The sequence below is a fragment of the Triticum urartu genome, chromosome 5 (assembly GCF_003073215.2).
Source record: "Triticum urartu cultivar G1812 chromosome 5, Tu2.1, whole genome shotgun sequence".
Lineage (NCBI taxonomy): Eukaryota > Viridiplantae > Streptophyta > Magnoliopsida > Poales > Poaceae > Triticum > Triticum urartu.
This window is the reverse complement of record NC_053026.1, coordinates 362,900,700-362,926,562: the sequence shown is the minus strand read 5'-3', so window position 1 is coordinate 362,926,562 and position 25,863 is coordinate 362,900,700. Positions and strand designations below refer to the sequence as shown.

Below are 25,863 nucleotides of genomic sequence, written 5' to 3'. Positions count from 1 at the left end.
ACATGAGGAGCAAGAGGTTGCATGGGTAAGCTGTGCTTGGGTCACATGAGATGTCGGGGCAGACATACCTTATGTTTTTCTTTCAGGTCTTTTGCCAATGGTTTCCTTTAGGCTGGAGGGGAGGACGCTGGTTTTTCTTAGCATGGAGGGGAGGACGCTGGTTTTTCTTAGCATGGAGGGGAGCACGTACAAAGCAGAGGCGACGCAAAAAAAAACTCGGTGGAATTGGGAATCTCTCGAGGGGTGGAACCAAGATAACCGAAAGACGAAGTACGGACTCCCCTTTAATAATAGTAGAAAGTAGAGATTTGGATCTGCCCCGCATGTTTCTATAGGGATACAGGAATAGTAGATTTGCAATCAATTAAGTGGAGCTATTTGCTTAATGGCAGGGTTTTCATTGCATTTTTATCAAGGTGAAACCCTGACCTGTAGCTGCAGAAAATAAGCAATTTTTCAGCACAAAACCTCCTGCAGATTTAAATGCGCAAAGCACAAAATTTGCAAGCAAAGCTTGACAATTGTGGAACCAGGGGTAAAGCATCTAATAAGAATCGCCATGAAGAAATTGAAATGGCAACATTTTACTCAAAAAGTCTAGAACACCGGGGAGAATGAAAACAATCCAAACTACGGAAAGCATCTTTTCGAAAAAAAACAGGACTAATCTGCCTCCATTCTTGCCAAGAGCCAGTTTGGTTGGGGACGTTGCTATTGACTGCAAAATCCAGTGTGTTAACTGAATATCTACTAATTTCAGCAAGACTTTTCTGTTGCACCCAGATACAAGATTATTTAAACAAAACAAGCTGGTATACTAAGAAAAGGCTACTGCAATACTAAACAGGGCCTAATAAGATCACATTTGTTCACTTCTATCACCAAATCAGTACACCATGCTTGAATTCCAGATTGTACAGTTACTGATCCATCCAGTCATTTCACATTCATATACCTCACCTATGGGTCGACCATCAAGATCTGGCTACACCAAAATTCGGTAACACTTTGCAGTTTGCAATTATAAGCAAAGCGAAGTTCTTTGCAGTTTGCAGTCATCATCCACAAAGACTAAGAGCTGGTATCCTACACTACTGTGTCGCCCGTTCTCGCAAAATTAATCCTTTCCAAGCTAGTGTCAATGTCTATGCCAGTGCCTTTTTCTAGAGCTAATATCACCTCTCACCTTGCCTCTAGTCTCAAGAATTCTGGAAGCAAAACAGATGAAACCAATGATGGCCATCGCATACAGCGCTCTGTAAGGTGCCAATGCCATGGAGCTAATAAAGGAATAAAAGCCACCTATGAGGTAGAGAAAGCTCATTCCAACTTCGCGCCCTCTCCTTCCGGGTAACTTAAAAGATATAAAGCTGGCAGTTGGCTGTGATCCCAAAAGTCCATGCAGAATAACACCAACACAAAGGGCAGAATCAACAAACCACGGAAATCTCTGACCCACTCCAATTCTCTGCACAGAAACAACAGGAACCGATTTAAATCATTACTGATTAAGCAGCGTAACATAAGTTGCTCGCTGAAGTAACATCCTATAAATGTTTCTATGGGATGTCCGCAAAGTGCCCAAGTTATAGAACACAAAATAATAGTGTTCCAGAATCAAAGTTGGCAAGGTACAGTGACGGTAGGAACATGAATCAGGTTCACTGGGAATGACCCACTGGAGTCAACCATATCTTAGCAAAAAATCTATACCGTGAATGGTAGCGTGATTTTCAACCATATACACTAACCTGTATGCTGACAGTAACATTATATTTTCAAGATACACATTACATCATTGAATGTTCAGGCCTTTCCATGGATGGCATGAGTCTAGTGTGACATAGCAATGCAAGTCCAAAACTGAGGTGCCAGGCTGAGCTGCAGTTTCTTCGCAACAGTGATCAATTATATGAAGGTATGCTAGACAATACAATAAAAGCAATAGCCTGTCTAGCATATGTTGCCTAAATATTAAGTGCACAATAAGATGATCATTCCAGCGGTAAACCCTAAACCCTAAACTCTATAGTACGCAGCCTTTCCCTACATTTCTGCAAGAGGCTGTTTACAGGACTCGAACCCGTGACCTCATGGTCACAAGGCTACAGCTTTGCCGCTGCGCCAAGGCTCCCCTTCACAATTAGAACGATATGAATATAATAATTCAGTTGAGGCACTGGCTAGAGGAGTTTTGGTCTATTGAGATGGCTGTTGACTAGTCACTGGTGCTGCTTGCAAAATCAGTACAGGGAAGAATATTTTCATGCTATATGTCATCACTGATGAGGCAATTACTGTCATTGAGGAGTTTGTCCAAAATCATTCAGATAAGTAAGAACAACAAACCTGTATCCAAGCAATAAGTGAAGGCACAAACATGAGTGTAGCTAGAAGATGCAGGATCATAATCCCATGCCGACAGTCAAACACTTCTAGCTGGCTGTCAGTAAAGCTTTTAGCAGATGTTGGGCTGTCATCCATTGGCAGAAGTTGCTCGAGCCCATCTGGTTTACTTTTGGATTGTAGAATAGGATTATTATCCATCTTGGATTTATACAGGTCCTTTTTCTGAGCAATGTTACGAAACGAAGCTCCTAAGAAACTGTTACAGTACCAAAGCATCCACTTCAGTAGTTGAACAACTGGGATTACATATAAAATGTATATATATATATATGGCCCTATATCACTGCATTCAAAATAAATTTTAAGTGCGTTTTATGATTCTAATCCATGCATACTGAACTGGAGGCAAGAAATTTGCTCCACCTGCCACTTCATGTCCACCGAAAGTAACTCACTCACTAACTAGTGGGCCATCTGTCCACGATCTCCACCATCTTATTTTGTGGTTTTCAGAATAATAACATATGATACTTTCATGGTATATCCGATGTAAATTGACTTTATTTTACAAGTCTAACTCAATTTTCGTGACCATTAGATGTCGTGTGGAGATCGATGCGGTGCCTGATTGGATGTACCTTTGTTATTTTGGTAGCAATACAGAGGCATGGAGCTAGTAGGAATAAACAAGCCACTGAACACTTTGTTGACAGGCATAAGTAAAAGCAAAGCCTTGTTTGGAATGCAAAAGTTTTTCCCGTTCCTATAGGAAATAAACTCCTGCCTAACTCTTCCATTCCAAACAGGCCCTTATGGAAAATCTTATAGCTAGAACTTAGTGTATATCAAGTTAAAACGTACCTGCAGAGGGCTGAATGGGCATGGAAGGAATGTGAAAGAAGTAACAGACCAAGACCAATTGCTGGATGAACGAAGCAGACAAGAGTAATTGTAGCGAATGCTACAGCTATATTTGTATTGTTCTTGATCATCTGCACAATCTTTTTCAAAGTACATCAGTTAGTGTCAACAAGAAAAATCAGCAAAACATGCATATCTGCGTATACTCTCATACTTCCAGGAGGCACTTACCTTGAGAGATTGAAATGAGAACGAGAAAGCGAGGAACTGGCGAACAAATGGAGAATGAGTACCGTCCTCCCAAGATTGCCAGCTGTAGATCATTATTTTATTACAAGATAAGTAATCAAAAAATGTTGTAATGTTTGTTGCACACATACTTGTTTCAGAAACTCCATAATAGTACACTGCAAGGCTCACTAATTTTACAATCAGATTTTCCTTTGTGGAGACCAATTTCGCAGCATGCAGAATATGAAGTGCATATACCGATCGCATCACAGAAGCTAATTGTTTATTCCTAATAAACAAACAATATATAGGTAATAACCATAAAGAAAGAATGTCCAGCTACTCCGAAGTCCCTCACCCAATTCAACACCACAGCTCTGACAAACTCTAGATACTGCTGTGCACTAGTTCTCATTTCTGAAATCAAATCTCACTTTCTTAGCACAAGTACTGATACTTACATGGGGTAGTAAACCAATATCATAAGTAATATACTAATTCAGGAGTCCACTGCATCATACAATAAGAGTATCAAATGTCGGTTCTATTATCTCATTATGCAACAATTATCCTCCAAACATAAGTAAAAAAGTCAAGTTTATTCCGTAGAGTATAATGTTTGTACATTAAGCCCCTGAACTTTAGATTGGCTTACTGAGCCCCCTAAACTTACAATCCCCTCATACAATTAAACAATTTTACTACCATGGAGAACCCCTGATCAGCCTAGCTCTCTGACGGGGATCCCCTAGCTTTGTCAACTCACTGCCCAAACACGATCAGCTCCACGCACATGCAAATGATAAAACTGCTTCACTCCCAACATGCTGGACGAAATGCTAAGATGAGCGATTCTTTTCCAACGACATGGAGCAGAACAATGTCAGTCTGTAGAGGGACAAGGAAAAGTACATGCATCTCTATCTCCTCTCTCACTGCCCTATCTACACAACACGACAGATATCTTCAACGATGCGCACCCATGTGGTGGTGGCATGTAAACCTGAGAGCGAGCTTGATACGTGCTACAACAACGAAAGCCGAGTCCAATCTCACGTATGGCGGTTGTGGGCTCCACGTGGCAGCGACGACCCAGCCCCGGATCATTTGGTTGTTATGGGGGAGATTAGAACTCAGGTCCAACTCGATCGGACAAGGGAGAAGATACCTCGGAGAAAGTGGGGAAAGAATAAAGAACGACGGGAGGGAGACAAGTCAGGGAGAGAGAAAGGACGAAGTACAGATCTACGTGGCAAAACTGTCCTCAGGGAGTAAAATGATCTGATGTTAAATATTAGGGGGTTAAATTAGACAATTTGAAGTTCAGGCTGTTAATTGAACAATCATGATACTGCAGTAGAGTAAAGTGGACGTTTTTCAAATACAAATAATAACTTAACAGTAAGATTTAGCCTACTAGCTCCTGAACATTCCCTGCATCATGACAAGAACAGAAAAAAAAACTTTAGATGTATTTAGCATGTACTAACCGTCTTTTGGCGAAGACATGTAGAATGGCAGCCACATACAGAATCAATTTCGAACTTAGTGTTACCAAAATGGTGAAACCATTAGCAACTATGTAGCAGACCACAGTAACAAACAAGAAGGTTCCAAATCGAGGGTTTTGCTGTGTAGTGAAAAATAAGAAGGCAAGGAAAAGAAGTATTGGCGTGAAGCAAAGGAACATCAACGGCTTTGGCTTCAGATTAGTCTCAATAGCTGACAAAATAGATGGCACAGAAGAGTCACGTTCCCATGCTGACGATTGTCGCATCAGGCCAAACAGTATTATGGCAATCATGAAACCAAGAATCTGCAAAAGACATAATAATAGTTTAACAGGTAACCATGGACAGTCTTATGTAGCTATTTGGCTACAGTAACTAGCAGTTCTATGCAAATATGCTGCAATCCATCAATGGTGTAAATTTGATGACTAATGACTACATAATCATCAATGTTGTACCACGAGAAACACATCATAGGCAAACCAGTGAAAAGAATCGGATGATCGTATAGCAAGAAAAACACAAAACCCGAAGTTCTCCTCTAAAAATCCTTGTGTAATATGCATGCCCTCGCCGCACAAAGATAAATACATATACAAATGGCCTATTAATAAGTATTATACATTCCCTATTCTGTACCATTAAAGTATGTAAAGCTAAAGCATCCCCTTTCTACAGGTTGGCGAAATTGTGACCCATTAGCCATTAAGATTAGCTTGTTTGTTTTAAATGTTATGGTATCATGAGATATTTTGTACAAATGGATGCATGGAAAAGGTTGAGCAAGGCCTATAGATTTAAGTGGTTCAAACAGCTACTTTGTGGTGTTGATTACAAATACATCACTGTTGTGTCCTGCATTAACAATTTAACATACAGTATCTAGCCAGTAGAATAATTATGTGGTTCCTTGACCTTCAGAAAACAGTCAGGATTAATGTCCTTAGTAAGAAAAGTACCAGAAGGTCTTTACTTCAAGAAGATTACAAGTAATAGACAGTTATTTGCAGTGTGTTCAAAGACTCAAGCATGATGAGGGTCACAGTTATGAAGGAACCCAGGTGAGGCGAGGATAGCACACCAGGAAAAAAGACTCTCAATTCATCTGAACCCAGCTGCCCACCAGTGGTCTCTCCACAATGTTACTTCGTGCTGGCAGTGCTGCCTCAAACTCCCACTAGCCCTAACGATCAACAGCCCAGCAGCAGGCCTAGCAATGGTGAGTGGTGACACAATAACAGCGACAAGTGGGGCTAAGGTTAGTCCCACTGTCAACCTACCTCAATCAGCCATGAGATGGCAACACAATAACGGCAACAAGGGGGGCTAAGGTTAGCCCCACTACCTACCTCCCTCAATCAGCCATCATGTAGTCCCCAGTGCGCATAGATGCCAGGGTGATGGCCGCTAACCATGATAAGAGTGCTTAAGAAAAGGGGTGTGAACAGATTATAGACTCCACAGCACCATGTCTTGTGTGTTACTAAACCTAAACTTCTAACAATCAATGCGGTTTAGCGAAGAGAGACATTATGATGCCACCCTCAAAACATGACTCGAGCTCAGAAATAAGGACTATGCTGCAATCATGCATAAAAGTTGTCCTGCAAATGAAGATTACCTCGGATGAGTACAACAAAAAGAATCTGCTAGTTGCAGCACCAAGCGAAGCGCGAAGACTGACTTTGTATGAGCAATGCGGGTCAGCCTACAAAATTTGGAGCCACCTAAATAATGAGTTCAAAGTTGAGATATAACATATTCAGTTTATGTCTAACATTGGATAAGAACAACTAAAATAGCTCAGTGACAACTTAGGGCTGCATGGACACCCCAACGTTTTCATGTTAGAAATGAACATCACGGTAATAAAAATTATAAAACCTTGAATTTTGGAGAGACTTCATTATGTGTCAAAGGTGGTACATGGCTAGTGGGAAGGAACTAGGGCTAGCAGCATCGTCAACATACAGGCTTGGTAACTGGCAAAACTCCCTGGGTGTGGTGAGCAGCATCACAAGAATAGAGAATGGCTGCATGGGGACTAAAGATGGCAGTCAGTTGGCGACAACACTAAGGTGCTATGGGTGCACATCAAGTTCGTCAGAACTGTGAGCCTGAATCAAATCAGAGGCTCTATGGTAGGATCACAAATTGTGGGATCAATGTACAATCGAGGATCAAAATTCTAAGACTGATGCAGAATCATTAGGACTGGTCAGTCAATCTAGGGTCGTAGAACCTATGAAAGATGGTGATTGCTGGCCGTGCACGGCGGCTACAAGAAAGATATAACACAGGTATTAAGTGATTTGTACAATGATATTTTAGAAGATACAATAAAATATATAAGCAAGTGTAAAAAGGGTTTAGTGCATTACAAAACCTAAAAATATTGGAGTGTCAATTTCCATAACATGTAACTTTCCAGTGTCATTACTGAGGTTACTTCCAGACGAAAAAAATAGTAGATAAGTAACCTTACCAGGACTAGCACAGTAGTTTTCTCTGCCCCTTGGTGTGAATCCCAAGTAGCAGGTGACGAATCAACCACTACAGTTTCAGAATAGATATTCGGAATAATGTGTATGCCTGATACAGAATCCCAAGCCAGTGCAACAGGTGGGAAGCACCGTAATTTACAAAGGTCTGCAATGCATACATATGAGAAGTTACAAGGTAGTAACAATGCTTAACCAAAGTTCCTCAATCAGATAAGTATTACTTAATCTGGTGCAACAGCCAGTAAGTTGATCATCTACAGATAGGTGTAGAGGTTATGTCTTGCATAGATTATAATGGCCAGAACAGAAAGCACACGGGCAATCATTAGTTCTTAAGTCTTGTATAAATCATAATAATGATCGGAATAAAATGCATAATGGCTGTTGTTAGTTGTTATTACTATCACCCATTTACATGTAAAGACTAGGAGGAGAAAGTCAAACAGATGCAGTTGCTTACTGTTTTTATCAGCTTCAATTTGGTCACCAATATTTTTTATTCCACATCCAGTAGTTTTCAGTGAAAACAAAACTGGTAGAAGACCAAGGCTGACCGAAAACGACAAGGTTAAAGCCATTGGGTGATCCTCCTTCAAAAATATTTCCTGGCATCAAGACATCTAGGTTTCAGCCCATTTTGTATCATAAATTAGACAACATCATATATATTATGCTAAGTACTAATTACTAACTTCAGGTGAATAGCTAGAGTGGACAATCCTGCCAACAGAAAGTGCACTTGTTCCTTCCACTGGATTAAAGAACTGCCCCACTGCCATCGAAGCCGCTGGCGGAGGTCTGCCTGAAATCGTCTGGATACCAAAATATATTAGAACAACCAGTGTATCAATTCAATGCGCAAATAAAAGGCTCATTATGTGCATCTATTGATATTTTATAACCACAAAATGTACCAAAGGCGTATGAGATGGCAGTTCAAACTAAACTGATGGATTTAGGGCCAGTTCAAACATTGCCACACTTTGCCATACATTTTTGCCAACCTTGCCTAAGCTTAATTCATCAAAATGAGAGCCACAAGTTGGCAAGCCTAAGGGAATCTTGCCACACTTTTTGTGTGTATGCCATGCGGGGCTCAACTGTGGCTTGCCTAAGGTGTGGCTTGAACCAAACACTCACCTAAGTTAGTCAAACTTGCCTAACCTTAGGTGTGGCAACCTTTGGCAAAGTTATTCACAAACCAAACAGCCCCTTAGTTTTTATTGACACATTTTACCATATTTATATGAGCTAGAATTCCCAGACTTGCCGGTGTTCACGAGGTACATCAAGCTCGCTAATTATGTCAAGGTGCCAGACTTGCCGGTGTTCGTGAGGTACGTCAAGCTCGCTAATTATGTCAAGGTGCTCTGAATCCAGGCAGTAGCATCCCCAGACCTGTGTTTAGCACCTGCCGCTACTTCGCTTCACCACTGTCCATGCCTGTTGCCACCCAATTTTGACTTTGAGCAACCCCTGCATTATCACTACTCAGGCCAACTGATCTAGTCTCTTTGTAACAAGATAATCTTTAATCGTTATTTAATGGACCAAGTCAAGATAATCTTTAATCGTTATTTAATGGACCAAGTCTAATCCCTCACATTGCTAGCCTTGTGGGTGCCAGCCGGACACATTGCCCCGACCAAGTCCATAACACCCTCTAATTTTCAATCCATAAGAACATCAGGTTGATGGTTCTGTTATACAGGATGGACAAAAAAGACTTGACCTACCTACATATTGCCTACTTAGGAGGAATTGTCCATAATAGGCAATAGGCATTCTACAACTCCATATTTATTACTAATTAATGCATCAAACTGCATATTTATATTGAAGCCAACTGTACCAAATTCATAATAAATTCAGCCACACAAAGTGTCATTTACGTTTCATCTCCATGAAAACAAACAATATTTGGTTGCCTTAGGTATCGAAAGTAGACACAACAACAAAGCCTTTAGTCCCAAACAAGTTGGGGTAGGCTAGAGGTGAAACCCATAAGGTCTCGCAACCAACTCATGGCTCTGGCACATGGAAAGTAGAGGGACCAAAACCATGGCAATGATTTTATTTTTACAAAACATACTTTCTGGTGGATTCAACGTGCCTTACTCTTTCTAGACTTCCAGGTCATAAATAATAAACTAGAGATGGGTCTCATTATTTTCACGTGCAGTAGACAACTGAGCTCAGATTGTTTTGTTAATTATAACTGAAGCTCAGGTTGTTTGTGGTTCTCTGGTTAACTTGGAAGAATTTTTTTTTACATTTTTTCCTTATTCAACATGAATTTGGAAACACAGTAATCGCCTCTCTACTCGCATGTGTGCTGTACAAAAGTTAGTGTAAGATATTATATTAAAAGAACCCGACTAACCGGTTGGGTTTTCTCTTGAGAGAAGTGCATATTACACCCCTCAACTCTAGCCGTAGTCTAATATGCAACCCCCAACTCCAATACCGTCTAGTTTACATCCCCCAACTCTCACAACCAGGCCGAATTCAACCCTCCCCTCCCCGTTGACCGGTTTTGACCTGTTGACTGGGTGAACAGTAAATTCGAAAGAAATATAAATTGAAAAAATAATTCCGTTTTTTCACCGGGTGAACAGTAAATTCAAGAAAATTCTAAATAAAAAATTCAAAAAAAATGTTTTCTTATTTTGATTTTTTCCCAGGTGAACAGTAAATTCTTAAGAAAAAATTCTGATTTTTTTTGCATGGACGATGTTTGATTGCGTGATGTCCGTTCCAATTCTCAGCTTGTTCGGACATCTGAGTGGCTCTCAGCAAAAAAGACAAATGTGACATCTATGAAATAGTTAACAGTTCGTGTACTGTTCGGGCAGTTTTTTTTTGTTGAGAAACCACTGAAATGTCCAAACAAGCTGAAAATTGGCATGGACATCACGCGCTGAAAAATTGTCCATGCAAAAATCATTCGGATTTTTTTTGAAAAAAAATAGTATTTTTTTGAATTTACTATTCACCTGGTAAAAAATCGAAACTGCATGTTGAATTTTATTCAACTTGAGGGGTGTAATATCCACTTCTCTCTTCTCTTTGGCTGGGTTGAAAATATCCAACATTCAAATTAAAGTTGCAAGCTTATCTGTTTATGACAAAAAAATACCAATAGGGCTTGCCTATGAGTTGTTCATTGTTAATGCAGCAGCATCCCCATGTATTGCAAGGTTTTTGAGTCGCCGACTAATCGCCAAGTCGTTGGAGTGAGTCGCACGGCTGGAAGGCTAGTCGACGATTAGTCGACGACTAGTCGGGCGACTAGGACCTCAAAGCAAGGCGGCTTGCTTCAGCAAGGCCAAGGGAGGGAACACTGGCGGAGCTTAGTGCAAGCAAAACTGGGCTGTGGCCCGCCCAGTTTTGCTGCAAACCAATGGGCCTTTAGGCAGAAATGGGCCATGCAGGTAAAAAACGTTGGGCTTTCTTCAAGCTGGCCCGCCCAGTCATTTTGATGTAGCTCCGCTACTGGGAGGGAAGACTGGGAAGGTGAGGAGGCCTGAGTCCAAGGCGGGGGAGGAGGAGGCGAAGCTGGAGAGTGCGCCGCCTGTACGAGGAGAAGCACGGAAGAGGCGAAAGAGAAAGGCACATGGGAGAGCAGATGCACGGTCCAGATTAGAGCATATGGACGGTTTGGATTTTATTTAGAAGCTAGGTGTACATAATGGGCCTATTGGGCCAGCTCTCTAGCACAAAACAGAGGAGGAGCAAGACGCGTGCTCCCATCCCACATCAGAATCGCCGCCTCCATCGCTCCTACGAGCTGCTGCTGCCTTCTCCGAGCTGAAGTATCCTCCAAGCAGCTGCCTTCCCCCTCCTCCGCCTGCAACAGCACCTCTTCCCCTCCTCCTCCTCCTCTTCCCCCTCCTCCTCCTCCTCTTAACACCTGGGGCGACTTGGGGCGATTAATCACGACGAGTCGCAGACTAATCGCAGCGAGCCACTACTCGGAGGCATGGCGACTCGACTTGGCTAGGCGACTCGACTTGGCTAGGCGACTCAAAAACCTTGATGTATTGTTTGTGAAAACATTATTTTTACAAAGACTTCTATCTAAACTAGCATCGCCGACCCATCTAGGCCACGTACAGCCACCGCATGCATGTCCTTTTCCTCTGCTCTGGGCGGCCAAAGCAAGTGGGACAAGAGAAGCACAGGGAAGGGGGATGATACAGTGGGAGAGGGTGCAATGAGAACACAAAGCAAGCAGACAAGTGGGCCAGAAAGTTAAGTCAGGCAAGCGATCTTATTCACCTGGAGTTATGTCAAGGGTTTTCACCGCCACGCTAAGCTGCCAATAACCAAGGGACAGGGAAGAGGCTGTGACAAAGGAGAGCAGAGGTGAAAGGCAGGTTCGCCTTGCCCTCCACTGCAAGAAGAGCTCTAGCGTCATGCAGGCGGCGAGTCACGGATGCTAGGGCAGTACAGTCACACCAGGAACCAAGAGTAGATACATGAAACTCCACTAATGCCTTCAAGAATATGACCAAATCACAAGACCACGGTTCTCTCCTCCAATCCATCCAACTCCCTAGCAGTAGGCAGACAAATGCTGGCTGCAGATGGACTCATACAACACCGGCCATACGAGTGAGCCAGACAGGGAAGACTGTGGTAAAAAGAAAGGCCACAGAGCTCCAGCAACCAACGAAAATGAACGGCCAAGATGGAGGGACGAATCTGACGGACAAAAATCTCAGAGCTCTAAGGAGCATCTATTTCCAGTACCGATTTAGTTAGGTAAGACTTGATTGAGCCTGATCTCACAAGACACGTTTGTGAGAACAAATGTACTCCCTCTGTAACTTAACGTAAGACGTTTTTGCAGTTTAATTTAAACTGCAAAAACATCTTACATCAAGTTACAGAAGTTGTATATTTGAATAGAACACTTTCAGTATCACATGATGGTAGTTATCAGTTATGCTTATTCATTGCATTTATGTACCCTAAACCACACACTTTTTTATTAGCACAAGTAACAAATTATCTTGTGAAGAGGTTAGGATGGAAGAAATTGAAAGCACACTATATTCAGAAAGTTAACTCAGAAAGAACATATGTGGAATTAGTTGCACAAAAGCATTCTAGATGAAAACAGGAATGGTTCAAGGGAATACCTGCCGCGATGCCACCGATATAGTCATGAAATTGTAACCATTCATATCTTCTGGACTCAGCAAAAGGAAGGCAGAAGGAGGCGGTTGCTCAGTTTGGCTCCCGGGTTCTACCTGCTCGACAAGCAACAATGATGACAACGTGAATAAGGGAACAAATGGTATGTTACTTGCAATAGATAAAGGCAAATGAGCACAAGAAATAGAATTGGTCCATTGTACAATGTGTACTGTACAAAAGCAACATTCAGAAAGAAAAGAAAAAAAATACCCTCAAAAACAATGATTTTCACTGCACCAAGCATAATAAAAAAACAAAAGGGAAGGAGGAGCTGCACAATGTAGACAGCACAGTAAAAAAAATACTTAAATCAATAGAAGTAACTTGATAGAACTGAAAATGTGAGGGTTAGCTTGTTAGGTAGTAGCCTAACATAATATAAGAAAATAAGATTCAGATGCTGCAGTTGATAGTATAAAGACAAAGCAACGTTGGGAACAGAAAAGTCATTGAGACCATTTGTATTGTAATTGTAAACAGTACAAACAAGAAACCTGCATACATGAACCAGAAACATGGAGAATGCCAGGATGTAGGAACATGAAAGGTGAACAGTTAAAGATATTACCTGTTTTGGTGCAGGTCCTGCTGGGATTTGGACCATCTTTGAGGTAACTTCAACTATCCTTTTGCTAGCAGGTACTTCATTTTCGATGGACGAACGATGCTTTTCTGGCCACAAGTGAATCCTGACTCCAGAACATGGAGCAAGATTTGTGACAAAAACAAAGTGTCCTCTTCCATTTGAACCCTTCAACAAGAGAACAGTTAAGCAGACAAAGTTTATTCAATTAGACGCCTGCTAAATTTGTAATATGGTGTCCAAACAGTACGCAGAACTTTGAAGAAGCTACACTGATCAAACACTAGTAAGACAATTTCACCTACCAGCTTTTTAATATCTAACCATCTTCTCCTGCCATCCATCGCTAAAACAGTAACCAAATTTGACTGGATATGCAGGTCCTTTTCAAGGCCATCACTTGTCCATAGAACAGATGGTGGGCAAAAAAGTGTATCATTTCGCTGCAATTCTATAGAAAATATATTGTTATGTAAAGACGACAAGAATTGCATGAGATTTTGACAGCACTTCTCTTTTATAAAGCTTTATTTATGGCTGATGCCACATTTGTATTACAGTGTTTAGAGATGTATTTATAGATACGATATGTCAACTGAAGCAGTAAAACGAGGTAGAAATTATTACTGACAAACTCACTACAAAAACTGAACCACGTCTATTTGTGATGTAAAACAACCGTGTAATACCAAATTAGCAATTTTCCATACCCTATAAAACTTCATAAACTAGAACTGCCGTGAGTGTAATATTATAGCAGTAAAGTTAGCTAGCCTAAACAACATCTTAAATAGATTAGTGTTAGTACTGAATTGGACACATGATGAAAGAAACAATCATGACACATAATAGTATACATCAAAGTTGTTTTGAAAGAGGTGAACTAGAGCTAATTCCACAAACCGCTTCAGAACTTCCACAAGCACCAAAAAATATTTTTATTTGTAAAATGCAAAATGCACTCTAATATTTCACATTCAGAAAATGGCAAAGGCTATTTTAAAACATTAGGATGCCATATGGAAATGAATGGTCACTTTTGACCTAGATTTCAGATCCCCGGCCAAGCTTTATGTGCTCATAAATAAGGGTACACATCCCACATCTTTTAGGCATTAATAGTCAATTATGAAAAGGATGCAACAAGGAAAAGAATGAAATCGTACCACCGGCTTCCTTGGTATCACTCGCAAGAAAATTTGAAGATTGAGAACCTGAAACATGATTCATCCAACTCAAAGACTGGGGAACTACACTCTGGAGCATTTTCGCAAACACAAAGACTCTTTTTTGTGAACTCAAAAATGGCTGCCGATCCACAGGATCTATCATGCTAAGAAGAGTGTGCGCGACCTGGATAAGGTTAAAATCCCCATAAGTACAGTACATTTCACTGTAGAGCACTTAATGCATTTGAGATGAGTAAATGGTTTCAACCTGTACAGCTAATTGATTGCACCAGAGGATGGATTGATGTTCCATGGATAGCCAAACATTCTTCACACTGGAGCTCCCTACCATAAACCCATGAGTAGAAGGTACAATGCCATCCAATGCGGCCAACCTTGACCTAATCTGAACCAAAATAAATGGGAACTCAACATTTGATTGGTATCTACTTTAGAAAGACACAATTAATGTCACAGAGTGATCAATTAATGCTACACCATAACAAACTAATCATGCATACATGTAGCATATAATCTATCTGAAATTCTATGAAATTTCAGATTAGTCTTACAAGCAGCTTCTAAAATTGAATGTAATGAAATTACCAGTATAAGCAAAATCACGTTTTAAATGTGTAAATTATGATTTAGTACAAGAAAAAACTAACTTTATTTTATATTTTGTGAACAGATAATTATACATCTGTGACTTGACATTATCAGAATACTGAGTGTCAGCAAAGAAAACATTACAACTTTACGAGTCATGCCCTGATACTGAGTTACTGACACATGTTCCTTAGTGCCACTGTATATACAACAGAAATTACTAATCATGGGAAAAATTAACACAGATTTCATAATCTCAACCCAGTCTATTATAGAAATGGTCTTCTAAAACTGTGAGAAGTTTGCAGTATCCAAGTGAATCACATACAGCAAATAAGCAGTCATAGATCTTAGATACTTACAAACAAGGAAATATTGTTATCAAAGAAAATAACATAGACATAATCAAATGTGCATAGGATTAAGTGATTAACTATAATATACCAGCAGCAAAAATAATACCTGATAATCATGGATGCCGCCTGATATAGAGACAACTACTACATTTGAGAGTTTTGGACTGCTTGTATGTGATACTCCTTTCTTGTATCCGTTTCTCCATTCTTCATTGACATGGGAGAAAAAATGACCCAAGGACGGCTGCAGAGCAACAGGAGGATACCTGGATGCGAAATCATTTTATGTCATGAGTAACACTTCACTTGCCCACCGAGTCAGAAGCAAAACAAGACACAGAAAAATTCCACAAAGAGGGAGAGAGAGTACTGGTGTGGGCTGGAGAGCGTCAGTATAGTTTCAACAGCTGATTTCCTTAAGCCCGGGTGGACAAGAGCTGCTCGAGCCACAAAACCACCCATTGAATGTCCAACTAGCATAACACTAGATGGCAAGTTACCAGTAGAACGAACATCATCCTTCGATCGTGCTAAATGAGATTCTTTGTATTGATCAAGGATCTACAAAGCACAGAACAAATATGCTATGAGCATTTTCAATGAAACATATCAGAGAATAATAACAACTAGTGTGTTCTACTTCACAGGAACAAAATGTGGAAATAGGAAACTGTGTGGATTTGTTTACAAGAGCATAATCATATCAGACATGCTAAAATTCAATGCAGTGAAATTCTCCTGATGATAGAAGTTCTACATTTTGCAGTTACTCGTTTCATTTTCCAGGGTGTATTTTGATTGGTTAAGACAAGGTTTTGACCAGCAATTACTTTCACAAAATGTTGTTTATGTGATAAAAATCACATTCATAAGTACTTTTAAATATAAATCAAATGACATTGATCTTATGTTATATAAATTGCACACAAATGGAGTAACTGTTGGTCAAAGAGTTGTCTTAACCAATCAAAATACACTACATTGTGCAACACAGGGAGAATAACTTATGACTGAAGGGCCCATTGCACTCTATGCTAAGAGCCTAAGATCATATCTTACGAGTTAGAGTTGGTTACCCTATGGATGGCATAGACAACATATTCAGTATGCTCCTCAAGTATGCGACCATCCATTGCAGAGTGTTCTCCTTCAAGATCAATAGTAAACCAATCCAGAATACGGCCATATTGTGATGGAAGGGAAGAATCTTCCAGTTCAAATGCACTAGATGGTTCCCGATAAAAGGAGGGCTCAAGTGGACCGTTTTGATATGCTCGAGAAGATTCTGCAGCAAATGAGCGAACCTGGATGTATAGCATGATAACAAAAGAAAGAATTCAGTAACAGCAATACAGCGACGACAAAATAAGCAAAATTGGACTATCTTTCCAGAATGGCATTGTGGGCGAATATGAACTTTAGCGGCCAATCCATGTTCTTCTCCACTGAAATGCAGGCCACGTAGGCTACGAATAAATAAATGATCGCAAGGTGCAAAACAGTGAAGAATATGTAATCCTATTCCATTTCCAATCTATCGGTGCCATATGTGGCTTTTTTATTCCAGTACACGTTTAGTCTTAGCTCTTTACGACTACTAACAAGTAGCAGTGATTGGACTAACAAGTACTAGCAGTGCTTGATTTACATGGCCATATTATAAAACAAACGTGAAAGCGGGCCTTCACCTGCTTGTAGCTCCCGCCGTTGCCGGGGATGAAAAGCACGGGCACGCCGTCGAGCTTGCGGACGCGCTCGGCGAAGTCGATCTCCTTCCACCCCTCGTGGTACAGGAACAGGCCGTACCTGTCGGAGGAGACGTTGTTGGGGGCGTGGATGGGGATGTAGGTCGGGTACATGTAGGTCATCTGGCACCCGTTGGGCGCCGGGCGCACCAGCCTGTTGAGGGCCGCGAGCGTGATCCAGGCGGAGAAGAAGAGCACGGCCCCCAGCCTGCAGTTGGCGCCGAATCCAGCCATGCCGTGCGTGGATCGATCAAATCCGAGGCCGCTGGTCCCGCTCACGAGCTTGGCATGGAGCCGCGGAGGAGGGCGAGATTCGAGCGGAGACGGGGACGAAGGAGGGGCGGTTCTGGATCGGAAGAGGGGATCTCGGGCTCGGGATCCTGTGGAGGCCTGCGGAGGCCGGTGGTTCGCCCGCCAAATGTTACGACGCGCGGCTCGTTCTGCTCCGCGGTCGGGTCTCCGGTCGGCGCGAGGGGTCTCCGGGGGGGAGGAGGAGGAGGCGGGATCAGGGGGAGGTGGTGGGAGAGTGGCGGGCGGAGATTTGGAGGAGATGAGGCGGCGATGGGCAATTTGGGGGGAAACGATGGGAGGTGCGGCCGCTTTGGTTGAATGGAGTTGGAACCTACTGTAGGGCCTATCGGCAGTGGCTTGTCGGATCTGGAGCCACTTTCTGTTTTCGGAGGATACAAGATTGACACTCCACGCGCTGTGCTGTTTGTTTATTTCGGTGCTTCTCTGTAAAAAAAAAAAATAGGGCCTTTTTTAGGTGTAAAAAAATATTAGGGCTGGTACACCCAAAACTCTAAGATCCAAAAAAAACTGCGCTCTGGTGCGTCGGGACTGGGATCTTCGTGCTGGGCCGCACCTGTCAGTGTCTGGAGCGCTTGTTAGACCTAAAAAATCTTTTTCCCACACCCGACGAATCTTCCCTGAGCCGCAGCTTCCCCTACTCCTACCAAGCTCGATCCTCAACCCACCCACCCCCCCCCCCTCCTCTCTTCTGCCCGGATTTAAGCTGCAGATGTTGCCCCTCCTCCTCAGTGGTGTAGCCAGCAATCTGGCAAGGTTTGGTTGTTGTCATACGTAACACATGCTATGTGCATATGGTACTTCATTTAAGATTTGAGCTAACACACATATGATAGTAACCTCCGTCACACCAGGGAATTGTTCCTGCATCCGCAACTGCTCCTCCTTGACATCTCATGAGCCTCCTCCTTTTCTAAACAGCCACAAACAGGTGGGATTGGAAGTGATGGCTCACACGATGGGAAAAGAGGGTGTGTCCGAAAGACATCCCGTGGTGGTCGGCGCGTTGTGGGGACAGAGGGTCACGCATGTAAGAAAGTGGCGGCGTTCGGGGACAAGGAGGGATGTGATGGCCTTGAGTTTTGCTGGTTTGAACCAAAGAAAGGTAATTTGTGATAATATTGATCTTAATGTTGTTAGCTTCCTGGCTTCTTGTGAGGTATTGAGATGTTCACCGTGTCCCTGGCTTGCTCACCTTCGTCGCCCCCACCCTGATCGACTAGGTCGCGCCCTCACTCGGGATTGAACATGCGTGCTCTCACAAACAATTAGTGGTTCGCTCTCGAAACAAAAACATGGAGGCTTACCTATGGTTGGGTGGATGGCGGCATCCGAATTTTGTGCAGCGCTCCAACTTTTTTGTCGTATTGAGATGTACGAAACTATATATAGACAGTGAATTCCCCACTATTGGTCCAACCGGGAACGGATTTGTGGTGCACGCATCAAGTTGCTCAATGTTGGCAAATATGTGATTTTTCTACTTTTTGCAAATTGTTTTACTTAACTATTTCTTAAAATCCATGAATTTTCACAAATCCGTGATTTCTTTTCAAAAAACGACGAACCTTTTCAAATCCATGAACTTCTTTTTTCAAAATTGATGAACTTTTTCAAATCCGTGAACTTTAAAAAATTGAAGAACTTTTTCCAAATCTGCGAATTTTTTTCGAGTCCATGGATTTTTTGAATCCCGTTAACGTTTTCTGAACCCTTGAACTTTTTCGAGTTTGTCAACTTTTTTTTAGATCCATGATTTTTTTAATCCTGTAAAGTTTTTTGAGCTCATGATTTTTCTAAGTTCATGAAGTTGTTTTCAAATCCATGATCTTTCTTCAAATTCATGAACTTCTTTCAAATTCATGACTTTTTAAAATTTCAAATTTGTGAATAATTTTAAATTTTGTGTTTTTTCAAATAACTTTTTGAAAATTATAATTCATGATTTTTTTAAAACTCATGAACTTTTTAAAATTTAAATTCATGAACTTTTTTAAAAATTCCAACTTTTTTCAAAACTATGATCTTTTTCAGGACCAAACATTCACGAACTTTTATTCAAATCCCGAACTTCTCTAAAATTTATGAACATTTTTCAAATCCACAAATTTGGGAACATTTATTCAATTCTGTGAACTTTTTCAAATTCCTTTTTTTCCTTAATTCGTGGTTTTGTTTTCAAATATGTAAACGTTTTTCATCTCACAATTGTTTTTAAAAGTACTATGAAAAACCGGCTAGGCTTTTTCATAGGGGACCAACTGCATAAAAAAACAAAAAAATAACTAGTAGCTTTTTTTTAGAGAATGAAAAAACAAACCATCTGGCGAAGGGAAGCACGCCAGGCGCGAAGGGAGCGAACGGGCAAAGCGGGCGAGCCAGCTGGCGCAACCGGCGCTGTATAGGCGCTACCTTTCTATTTTCCTACCCAAGTGGTTTACAGTCTGAACATTGTGTGGATCCCAATTGTCTGCAAGCGATGGCTGAATGCGATAAAGAATCAAGCAAGGTGTGTGTAAACTAGCACTACCATCCAAATTCAAGATGTTCAACTATCGCTAGATACACAAAACAAAGCTACTCCCTCCGTTCCAAATTATTCGTCGTGGTTTTAGTTCAAATTTGGAACAGAGCGAGTACTAATTTGACAATCACAAACTCACAATGGCCAAACCCACAAATTACCAAGGCAAGACAGAACAATAGGAAAGTCAAAACTCAATCAATATTACTGAATAGACTAAAGCAAGGGATTGTCCAAAACAAGCATAATTTAATTTAACAGTACGCCTTGCTGAATATCATCGGATCCAAATGATGCTTGGATAGCATAGCATCAAAAGATTGCTTAAATGGCCTCATACAGGCCAAGATAATCAGAGCTTCCCCGAGAGAGATGGCACACAATGAGGAAGTGATGACCTGCGTATCAAGAGCTGACTTCAAAATAGGATGCGCCAGTTCCTTTACAAGTCACCACACGGCTTGAATCATAGAAATGACAGAAGTATCAGCTACCAAATTTGCACTGAAATAAGCCGATATAATTGTACCAGCATACAAGATAAGCAAGTAGTAAAAAAATCAAACTGACTCCTAACCAGAACATTAGGCTCATGTCTATGCTGTTTACCGTTTAGAATTCTATCAAAGAGCTGTCAGAAAGATTGCTCCAATTCAGACCATTTGACAGTTATGGTAGTATGAAAAGAAAGCTAAATAAGTGGGCTATCTTCTAGGCTAAAAGTCCCTAAACAAAACCAAAACTATGAATTGGTTTCATACAGAGAGGAGTACAAAGTACTTAACCAATAATCACATAGCGAATGGCGCATATCTAATCATAAGAATGTTACAATATCCATTATAGTTTTTGATCTTCTAAATGACCAATTACTAGAAAATACACAAGCAGTATTGTACCATTACCAGTTATAAAGATAAAAGAATATAAAGGTGACATCAGAAGTTAAAGTGATGCACTTAATGTTAACAATAAGGACCAGCTCCCAACCCAGTAGCACAAGACAAGTTTCTAAGAGAAAACAAGCATTAAGGTACAAACTAATGATGATTTCAGAGGTATATAATTCATAGACATAAGCTAAAAGATCCGTTCTTAAACCTGCGACAAGCCTACGGAACATGCTCAATAAAACTTCCAGCATAAAAACAGCCTGCATTTGGGTACTATAAAGGTAACCTAAAAGATATTTTATAACGAATCAAAACGAGCAAGGAAATCAGAGATACAGGGCGGTTTAAAATGTAAACCTAATGTACAAAATGCAATGTAAAAATAAACATTACTTCCTCTGTATCCTACCTATCTTGCAAGAAGAACTGCCTATAACCTTACATGGATACACTTGTGCCTCCAAAGCCACTGCACTTGACTTACTCATGGTATTATGCACATGGAACAAACTACTGCAAGCAAACACATGACAAAAACACTGATCCGAGTGTGCAAAAGAGCGAGCAACATCGCTGGACAAAAATGGCGACAGGGTTTACCGAAGTCAGTCCTCTGGAGCGAGGAACGTGGGCGGCCATGCCAGGGAGTAGGCGAAGACGGGGTGCGCATAGTCCTTGCCGCTTCTCGTCGGCAGGCGCTCCATCTTGCCGGTGTGGAGATCGTAGGTGTAGCGCCCAAATCCCCAGGTCTTGATGAACACCTTCCCTGTGCGACCGGCGTCCATGTCGGTGGGCCAGATGCAATGGGTCCTGAGCATCCGGTTGCTGGGCATGCCAGGAATCATGTCGCACAGCGCGCTCAAGTCCACGATCCTCCTCTCCAGAAGCCAACCGTTGTCGCTCGACATGCCCTCCCCGCGCACCCAGAGATGCAGCTGCTGCTGGCCGTCCGTGACCAAGCAAAGCCGCCCATCCGGCGTCTCCCCGACGCGGTACTTGCACACAGCCAGCGCGTCGATTCGCAGCGCGCGCGGCGCCGGCAGGTAGGAGAACCTGAGCGTGACAGGGTCCAGCACCAGCACGCGCTCGGAGTTGCAGATGGGCCAGTATATCTTCCCGGCGGCGTGCACGCAGCGTCCTTCGAACAGCCAGGGGTCGAAATCGACCACGACATCCTCGTCCCGCGGGAGCGCGCGCCAGCTGCAGTCGCCGTTGTCGACGGACGCGACCCAGGCGCGAGGGTGGTCGCCGTCGATGGCGAAGCAGACAAACTCGAAGCAGAGCTTGCTCTGGTGAGCGCGGGAGAGCAGCGCGGAGCCGATGTAGTACCTCGAGCTGCGCCAGCGGCGGTCATCGGGCACCGTGTCGCGGCGCGGGGGCGGGAGGAGCGTGCGGCGGCGGGTGGCCGGGTCGAGGACGAGGAAGCGGGGGATGACCTTCTTGGGAAGGGGGTCGGACGGCTCGCAAAGCAGGAGGCCTTGGTGCGAGTCGTAGAGGTAGAAGCGGAAGGCTTCCGGAGCGAAGTCGAGGGAGAGGCGCGGGGAGGAGGCGTCGAGGGGAGCGAACACGGCGGGGGTGTCGGGATCCTTGGTTTCCTCCAGCGGGAACGGGGGATTGACTTCGGTTGGGTGGAAGAAGTGGCCGATGAGAGGAGGGGCGCGAGGGAGGCAGCTGGCGGCCAGGCGGCGCCAGCGGTGGCAGGCGAGGGCGGCACGGAGGAGGTCGGCGAGGCAGAGACGGCGGAGAATGCTGAAGATGTCGAACTCGGCGAGCACTTCGATCGAGACGTCCGGCGCCGTAGCCTGTGGCTCCACCGGCGGCAGGGGAGGAACCGTGGTGGAGGAAGGTGGGTCTCTTTTGGTTCTGGTCTTCTTCCCTTCGCTCTTCCGTGCCATTGCTGGAGCTGCAGGAGGTTTCGGGAGAGGGGACCGGACGGCGGACGAGCTAGCACGCGGGGCAGTGTTTGGCAAGACGGGTCACACGTAGGCGCCGATTTCGCTCCACTTTCAACGCAAATTGGCACACTTTACAGTCCATTTTCAACGTAAAATGGCCCACTACCGAATTTCGGTCCTATTCGACGTGCTTGGACACAAATTTAACATAAACTTATTTTAATCACATAGTTCATCACAAAAAATCAAACAAATCAAACAATTCAACAAATAGTTCAATACAAATTATATAGTTTAACAAATAAAAACTCATATTTCATCACACGTCGAGCTAGCCGTTGTCCTTGAGCCTCCATAGCTCCACCACATCCTGTTGCAGTTGTTGATGCACCCGTTGTTGGGGAATGTAGCATGCAATTTCAAAAGTCTGTAAATACATCAAGCTATCATTTTATGCTATCTAGAAATTCTGTATTATTTCCAATCGATAATATGTCATCCACATATAATATTAGAAATGATATAGAGCTCCCACTCACTTTCTTGTAAATACAGACTTCTCCAATGTATAAAATCATATGCTTTGGTCACACTATCAAAGCATATATTTCAACTCCAAGAAGCTTGCATCAGTCCATAAATGGATTGCTGGAGCTTGCACACTTTGTTAGCACATTTAGATTCGACAAAACCTTCTGGTTGCATCATATACAACTCTTCTTTAAGATATCCATTAAGAAATGTAATTTTTACATCCATTTGCCAAATTTCATAGTCATAAAATGCGGCAATTGCTAACATGATACGGACAGATTTAAGCATCGCTACTGGTGAGAAGGTCTCATCGTAGTCAACTCCTTGAACTTGACGAAAACCTTTCGCAACAAGTCAAGCTTTGTAAACAGAAACATTACCGTCAACGTAAGTCTTTTTCTTGAAAATCCATTTATTCTCTATGGCTTGCCGATCATCAGGCAAGTCAACCAAAGTCCACACTTTGTTCTCATACATGGATCCCATCTCAGATTTCATGGCCTCAAGCCATTTCGCGGAATATGGGCTCATCATCGCTTACTCATAGTTCGTAGGTTCATCATGGTCAAGTAACATGACCTCCAGAATAGGATTATCGTACCACTCTGGTGCGGACCGTACTCTAGTTGACCTACGAGGTTCGGTAGTCACTTGATCTGAAGTTTCATGACCACCATCATTAGCTTCCTCACTAATTGGTGTAGGGATCACTAGAACTGATTTCTGTGATGAACTACTTTCCAATTCGGGAGAAGGTACAATTACCTCATCAAGTTCTACATTCGTCCACTCACTTCTTTCGAGAGAAACTCCTTCTCTAGAAAGGATCCATTCTTAGCAACGAATATCTTGCCTTCAGATCTGTGATAGAAGGTGTACCCAACAGTCTCCTTTGGGTATCCTATGAAGACACATTTCTCCTATTTGGGTTCGAACTTATCAGGTTGAAGTTTCTTCACATAAACATCGCAGCCCCAAACTTTAAGAAACGACAACTTGGGTTTCTTGCCAAACCACAGTTCATAAGGTGTCGTCTCAACGGATTTAGATGGTGCCCTATTTAATGTGAATGCAACTGTCTCTCAAGCATAACCCCAAAAAGATAGCGGTAAATCAGCGAGAGACATCATAGATCGCACCATATCTAGTAAAGTACGATTACGACGTTCGGACACACCATTACATTATGGTGTTCCAGGTGGCATGAGTTACGAAACTATTCCGCATTGTTTCAAATGAAGTCCAAACTCATAACTCAAATATTCACCTCCACGATCAGATCACAGAAACTTGATTTTCTTGTTACGATGATTCTCCACTTCACTCTGAAATTCTTTAAACTTTTCAAATGTTTCAGACTTATGTTTCATTAAGTAGATATACACATATCTGCTCAAATCATCTGTGAATATTAGAAAATAACGATACCCGCCGCGAGTCTCAACACTCATCGGACCGCATACATCAGTATGTATTATTTTCAATAAGTCTGTGGCTCGCTCCATTATTCCGGAGAACAGAGTCTTAGTCATCTTGCCCATGAGGCATGATTCGTAAGTATCAAGTGATTCCAAAAGTCCATCAGCATAGAGTTTCTTCATGCGCTTTACACCAATATGACCTAAACGGCAGTGCCACAAATAAGTTGCACTATCATTGTTAACTTTTGTAAGGGCATTTCCCTACTTTGTGTTTTGGGTGATGATGACAACCCTTTGTTGGTCTAATCTTGTGCTAAGTGCTTCAGGTTCTCGGTGGTTAGGCTTTTATTGGATAGCTATTCTCTCTGGAAGAAAAAGATCGAAGACGGAGTTTTTCTTCGCTTTTTATCTCTTTGGTCGTAGGGAACCCGTACTATCAAGAGGGAATCCACATTGGAAAGAGTTGGGGAAATCTTTTCACGTACACTTTCCTCTCCCCTCTAATGCCTTCCTTAGTTGTGAGAGAGAGCTCTTCCCTTCTTATCCTACTGCTTACTGTGGCTTCCCAGCGGTTGTACCGCGGTTGTACCGCTGGTTCTTGACGCTTACCAGTTTTGTTCGAGCGGTTGTACCGCTGGTTCTTGACGCTTACCAGTTTTGTTCGAGCGGTTGTACCGCTGCTTCCGGGCGGTGGTACCGCCAACATGCTCGGCAATGACTAGGGCGGTTGTTCCGGCCAAGTACCGCCCAAGTACCGGTCAGACTTCTGTTTTTGATGCGGTACTCAGACGGTGGTGGCCCGGTTGGTCCGGTCGTACCAGTACCACCGATGCCCGGAGCGGTTCTACCGCTCAGGACTTAGCCATCCCGAGCGCTCAAGGCCAAGCGGTTGCACCGGTCCTGTACCGCTCGACTACCGCACTCAGGGGTGACTCCCTATTGTTTCTATGCGGTAGTTGAGCGGTGGCTGGGCGGTTGGTCCGGTTGTTCTCTTAAATCGGTACTACCGCCTGGTCGTCGGGTTGTCCAGCCTGGTAGGGTTCTGCACGTAAACTGTGAGTCCCGGTTGTACCGGGACAAGGAGCGGTTGTACTGCTGTAGTACAGAAAACGCAGTAACGGTTGGATTTTTAGGGTTGCTATATAAGGGTGCTTCTTCCACCTA

The 25,863-nt window shown here is 42.7% G+C and overlaps 2 protein-coding genes across 4 annotated transcripts; both read right to left on the bottom strand.

Annotated features, from left to right (window-relative positions):
* Positions 1–854: 854 nt before the first annotated feature.
* Positions 855–17,748, bottom strand: LOC125509047. 3 transcript variants are annotated; one of them, XM_048673911.1, is made up of 18 exons: positions 17,067–17,748; positions 16,455–16,682; positions 15,749–15,939; positions 15,485–15,644; positions 14,682–14,819; positions 14,411–14,597; positions 13,550–13,695; positions 13,230–13,412; positions 12,604–12,714; positions 8,149–8,268; positions 7,917–8,061; positions 7,438–7,601; positions 6,574–6,660; positions 4,932–5,257; positions 3,442–3,523; positions 3,211–3,350; positions 2,350–2,605; positions 855–1,468 (listed from the first exon to the last, which is right to left on the bottom strand). In XM_048673911.1, the coding sequence occupies exons 1-18, from the start codon at positions 17,355–17,357 to the stop codon at positions 1,139–1,141; spliced, it is 3,285 nt and encodes a 1,094-aa protein (XP_048529868.1). In that variant the 5' UTR covers positions 17,358–17,748; the 3' UTR covers positions 855–1,138. The 3 variants fall into 3 exon arrangements, with proteins under 3 accessions (XP_048529868.1, XP_048529869.1, XP_048529870.1); XM_048673912.1 differs by having other exon boundaries at positions 3,211–3,341; XM_048673913.1 differs by lacking the exon at positions 17,067–17,748 and having other exon boundaries at positions 16,438–16,576.
* A 2,284-nt stretch (positions 17,749–20,032) lies between these two features.
* LOC125556006 lies at positions 20,033–22,798 on the bottom strand. Its single transcript, XM_048718810.1, has 2 exons — positions 21,450–22,798; positions 20,033–20,416 (listed from the first exon to the last, which is right to left on the bottom strand). The coding sequence occupies exon 1, from the start codon at positions 22,742–22,744 to the stop codon at positions 21,455–21,457; it is 1,290 nt and encodes a 429-aa protein (XP_048574767.1). The 5' UTR covers positions 22,745–22,798; the 3' UTR covers positions 20,033–20,416; positions 21,450–21,454.
* Positions 22,799–25,863: the final 3,065 nt, after the last annotated feature.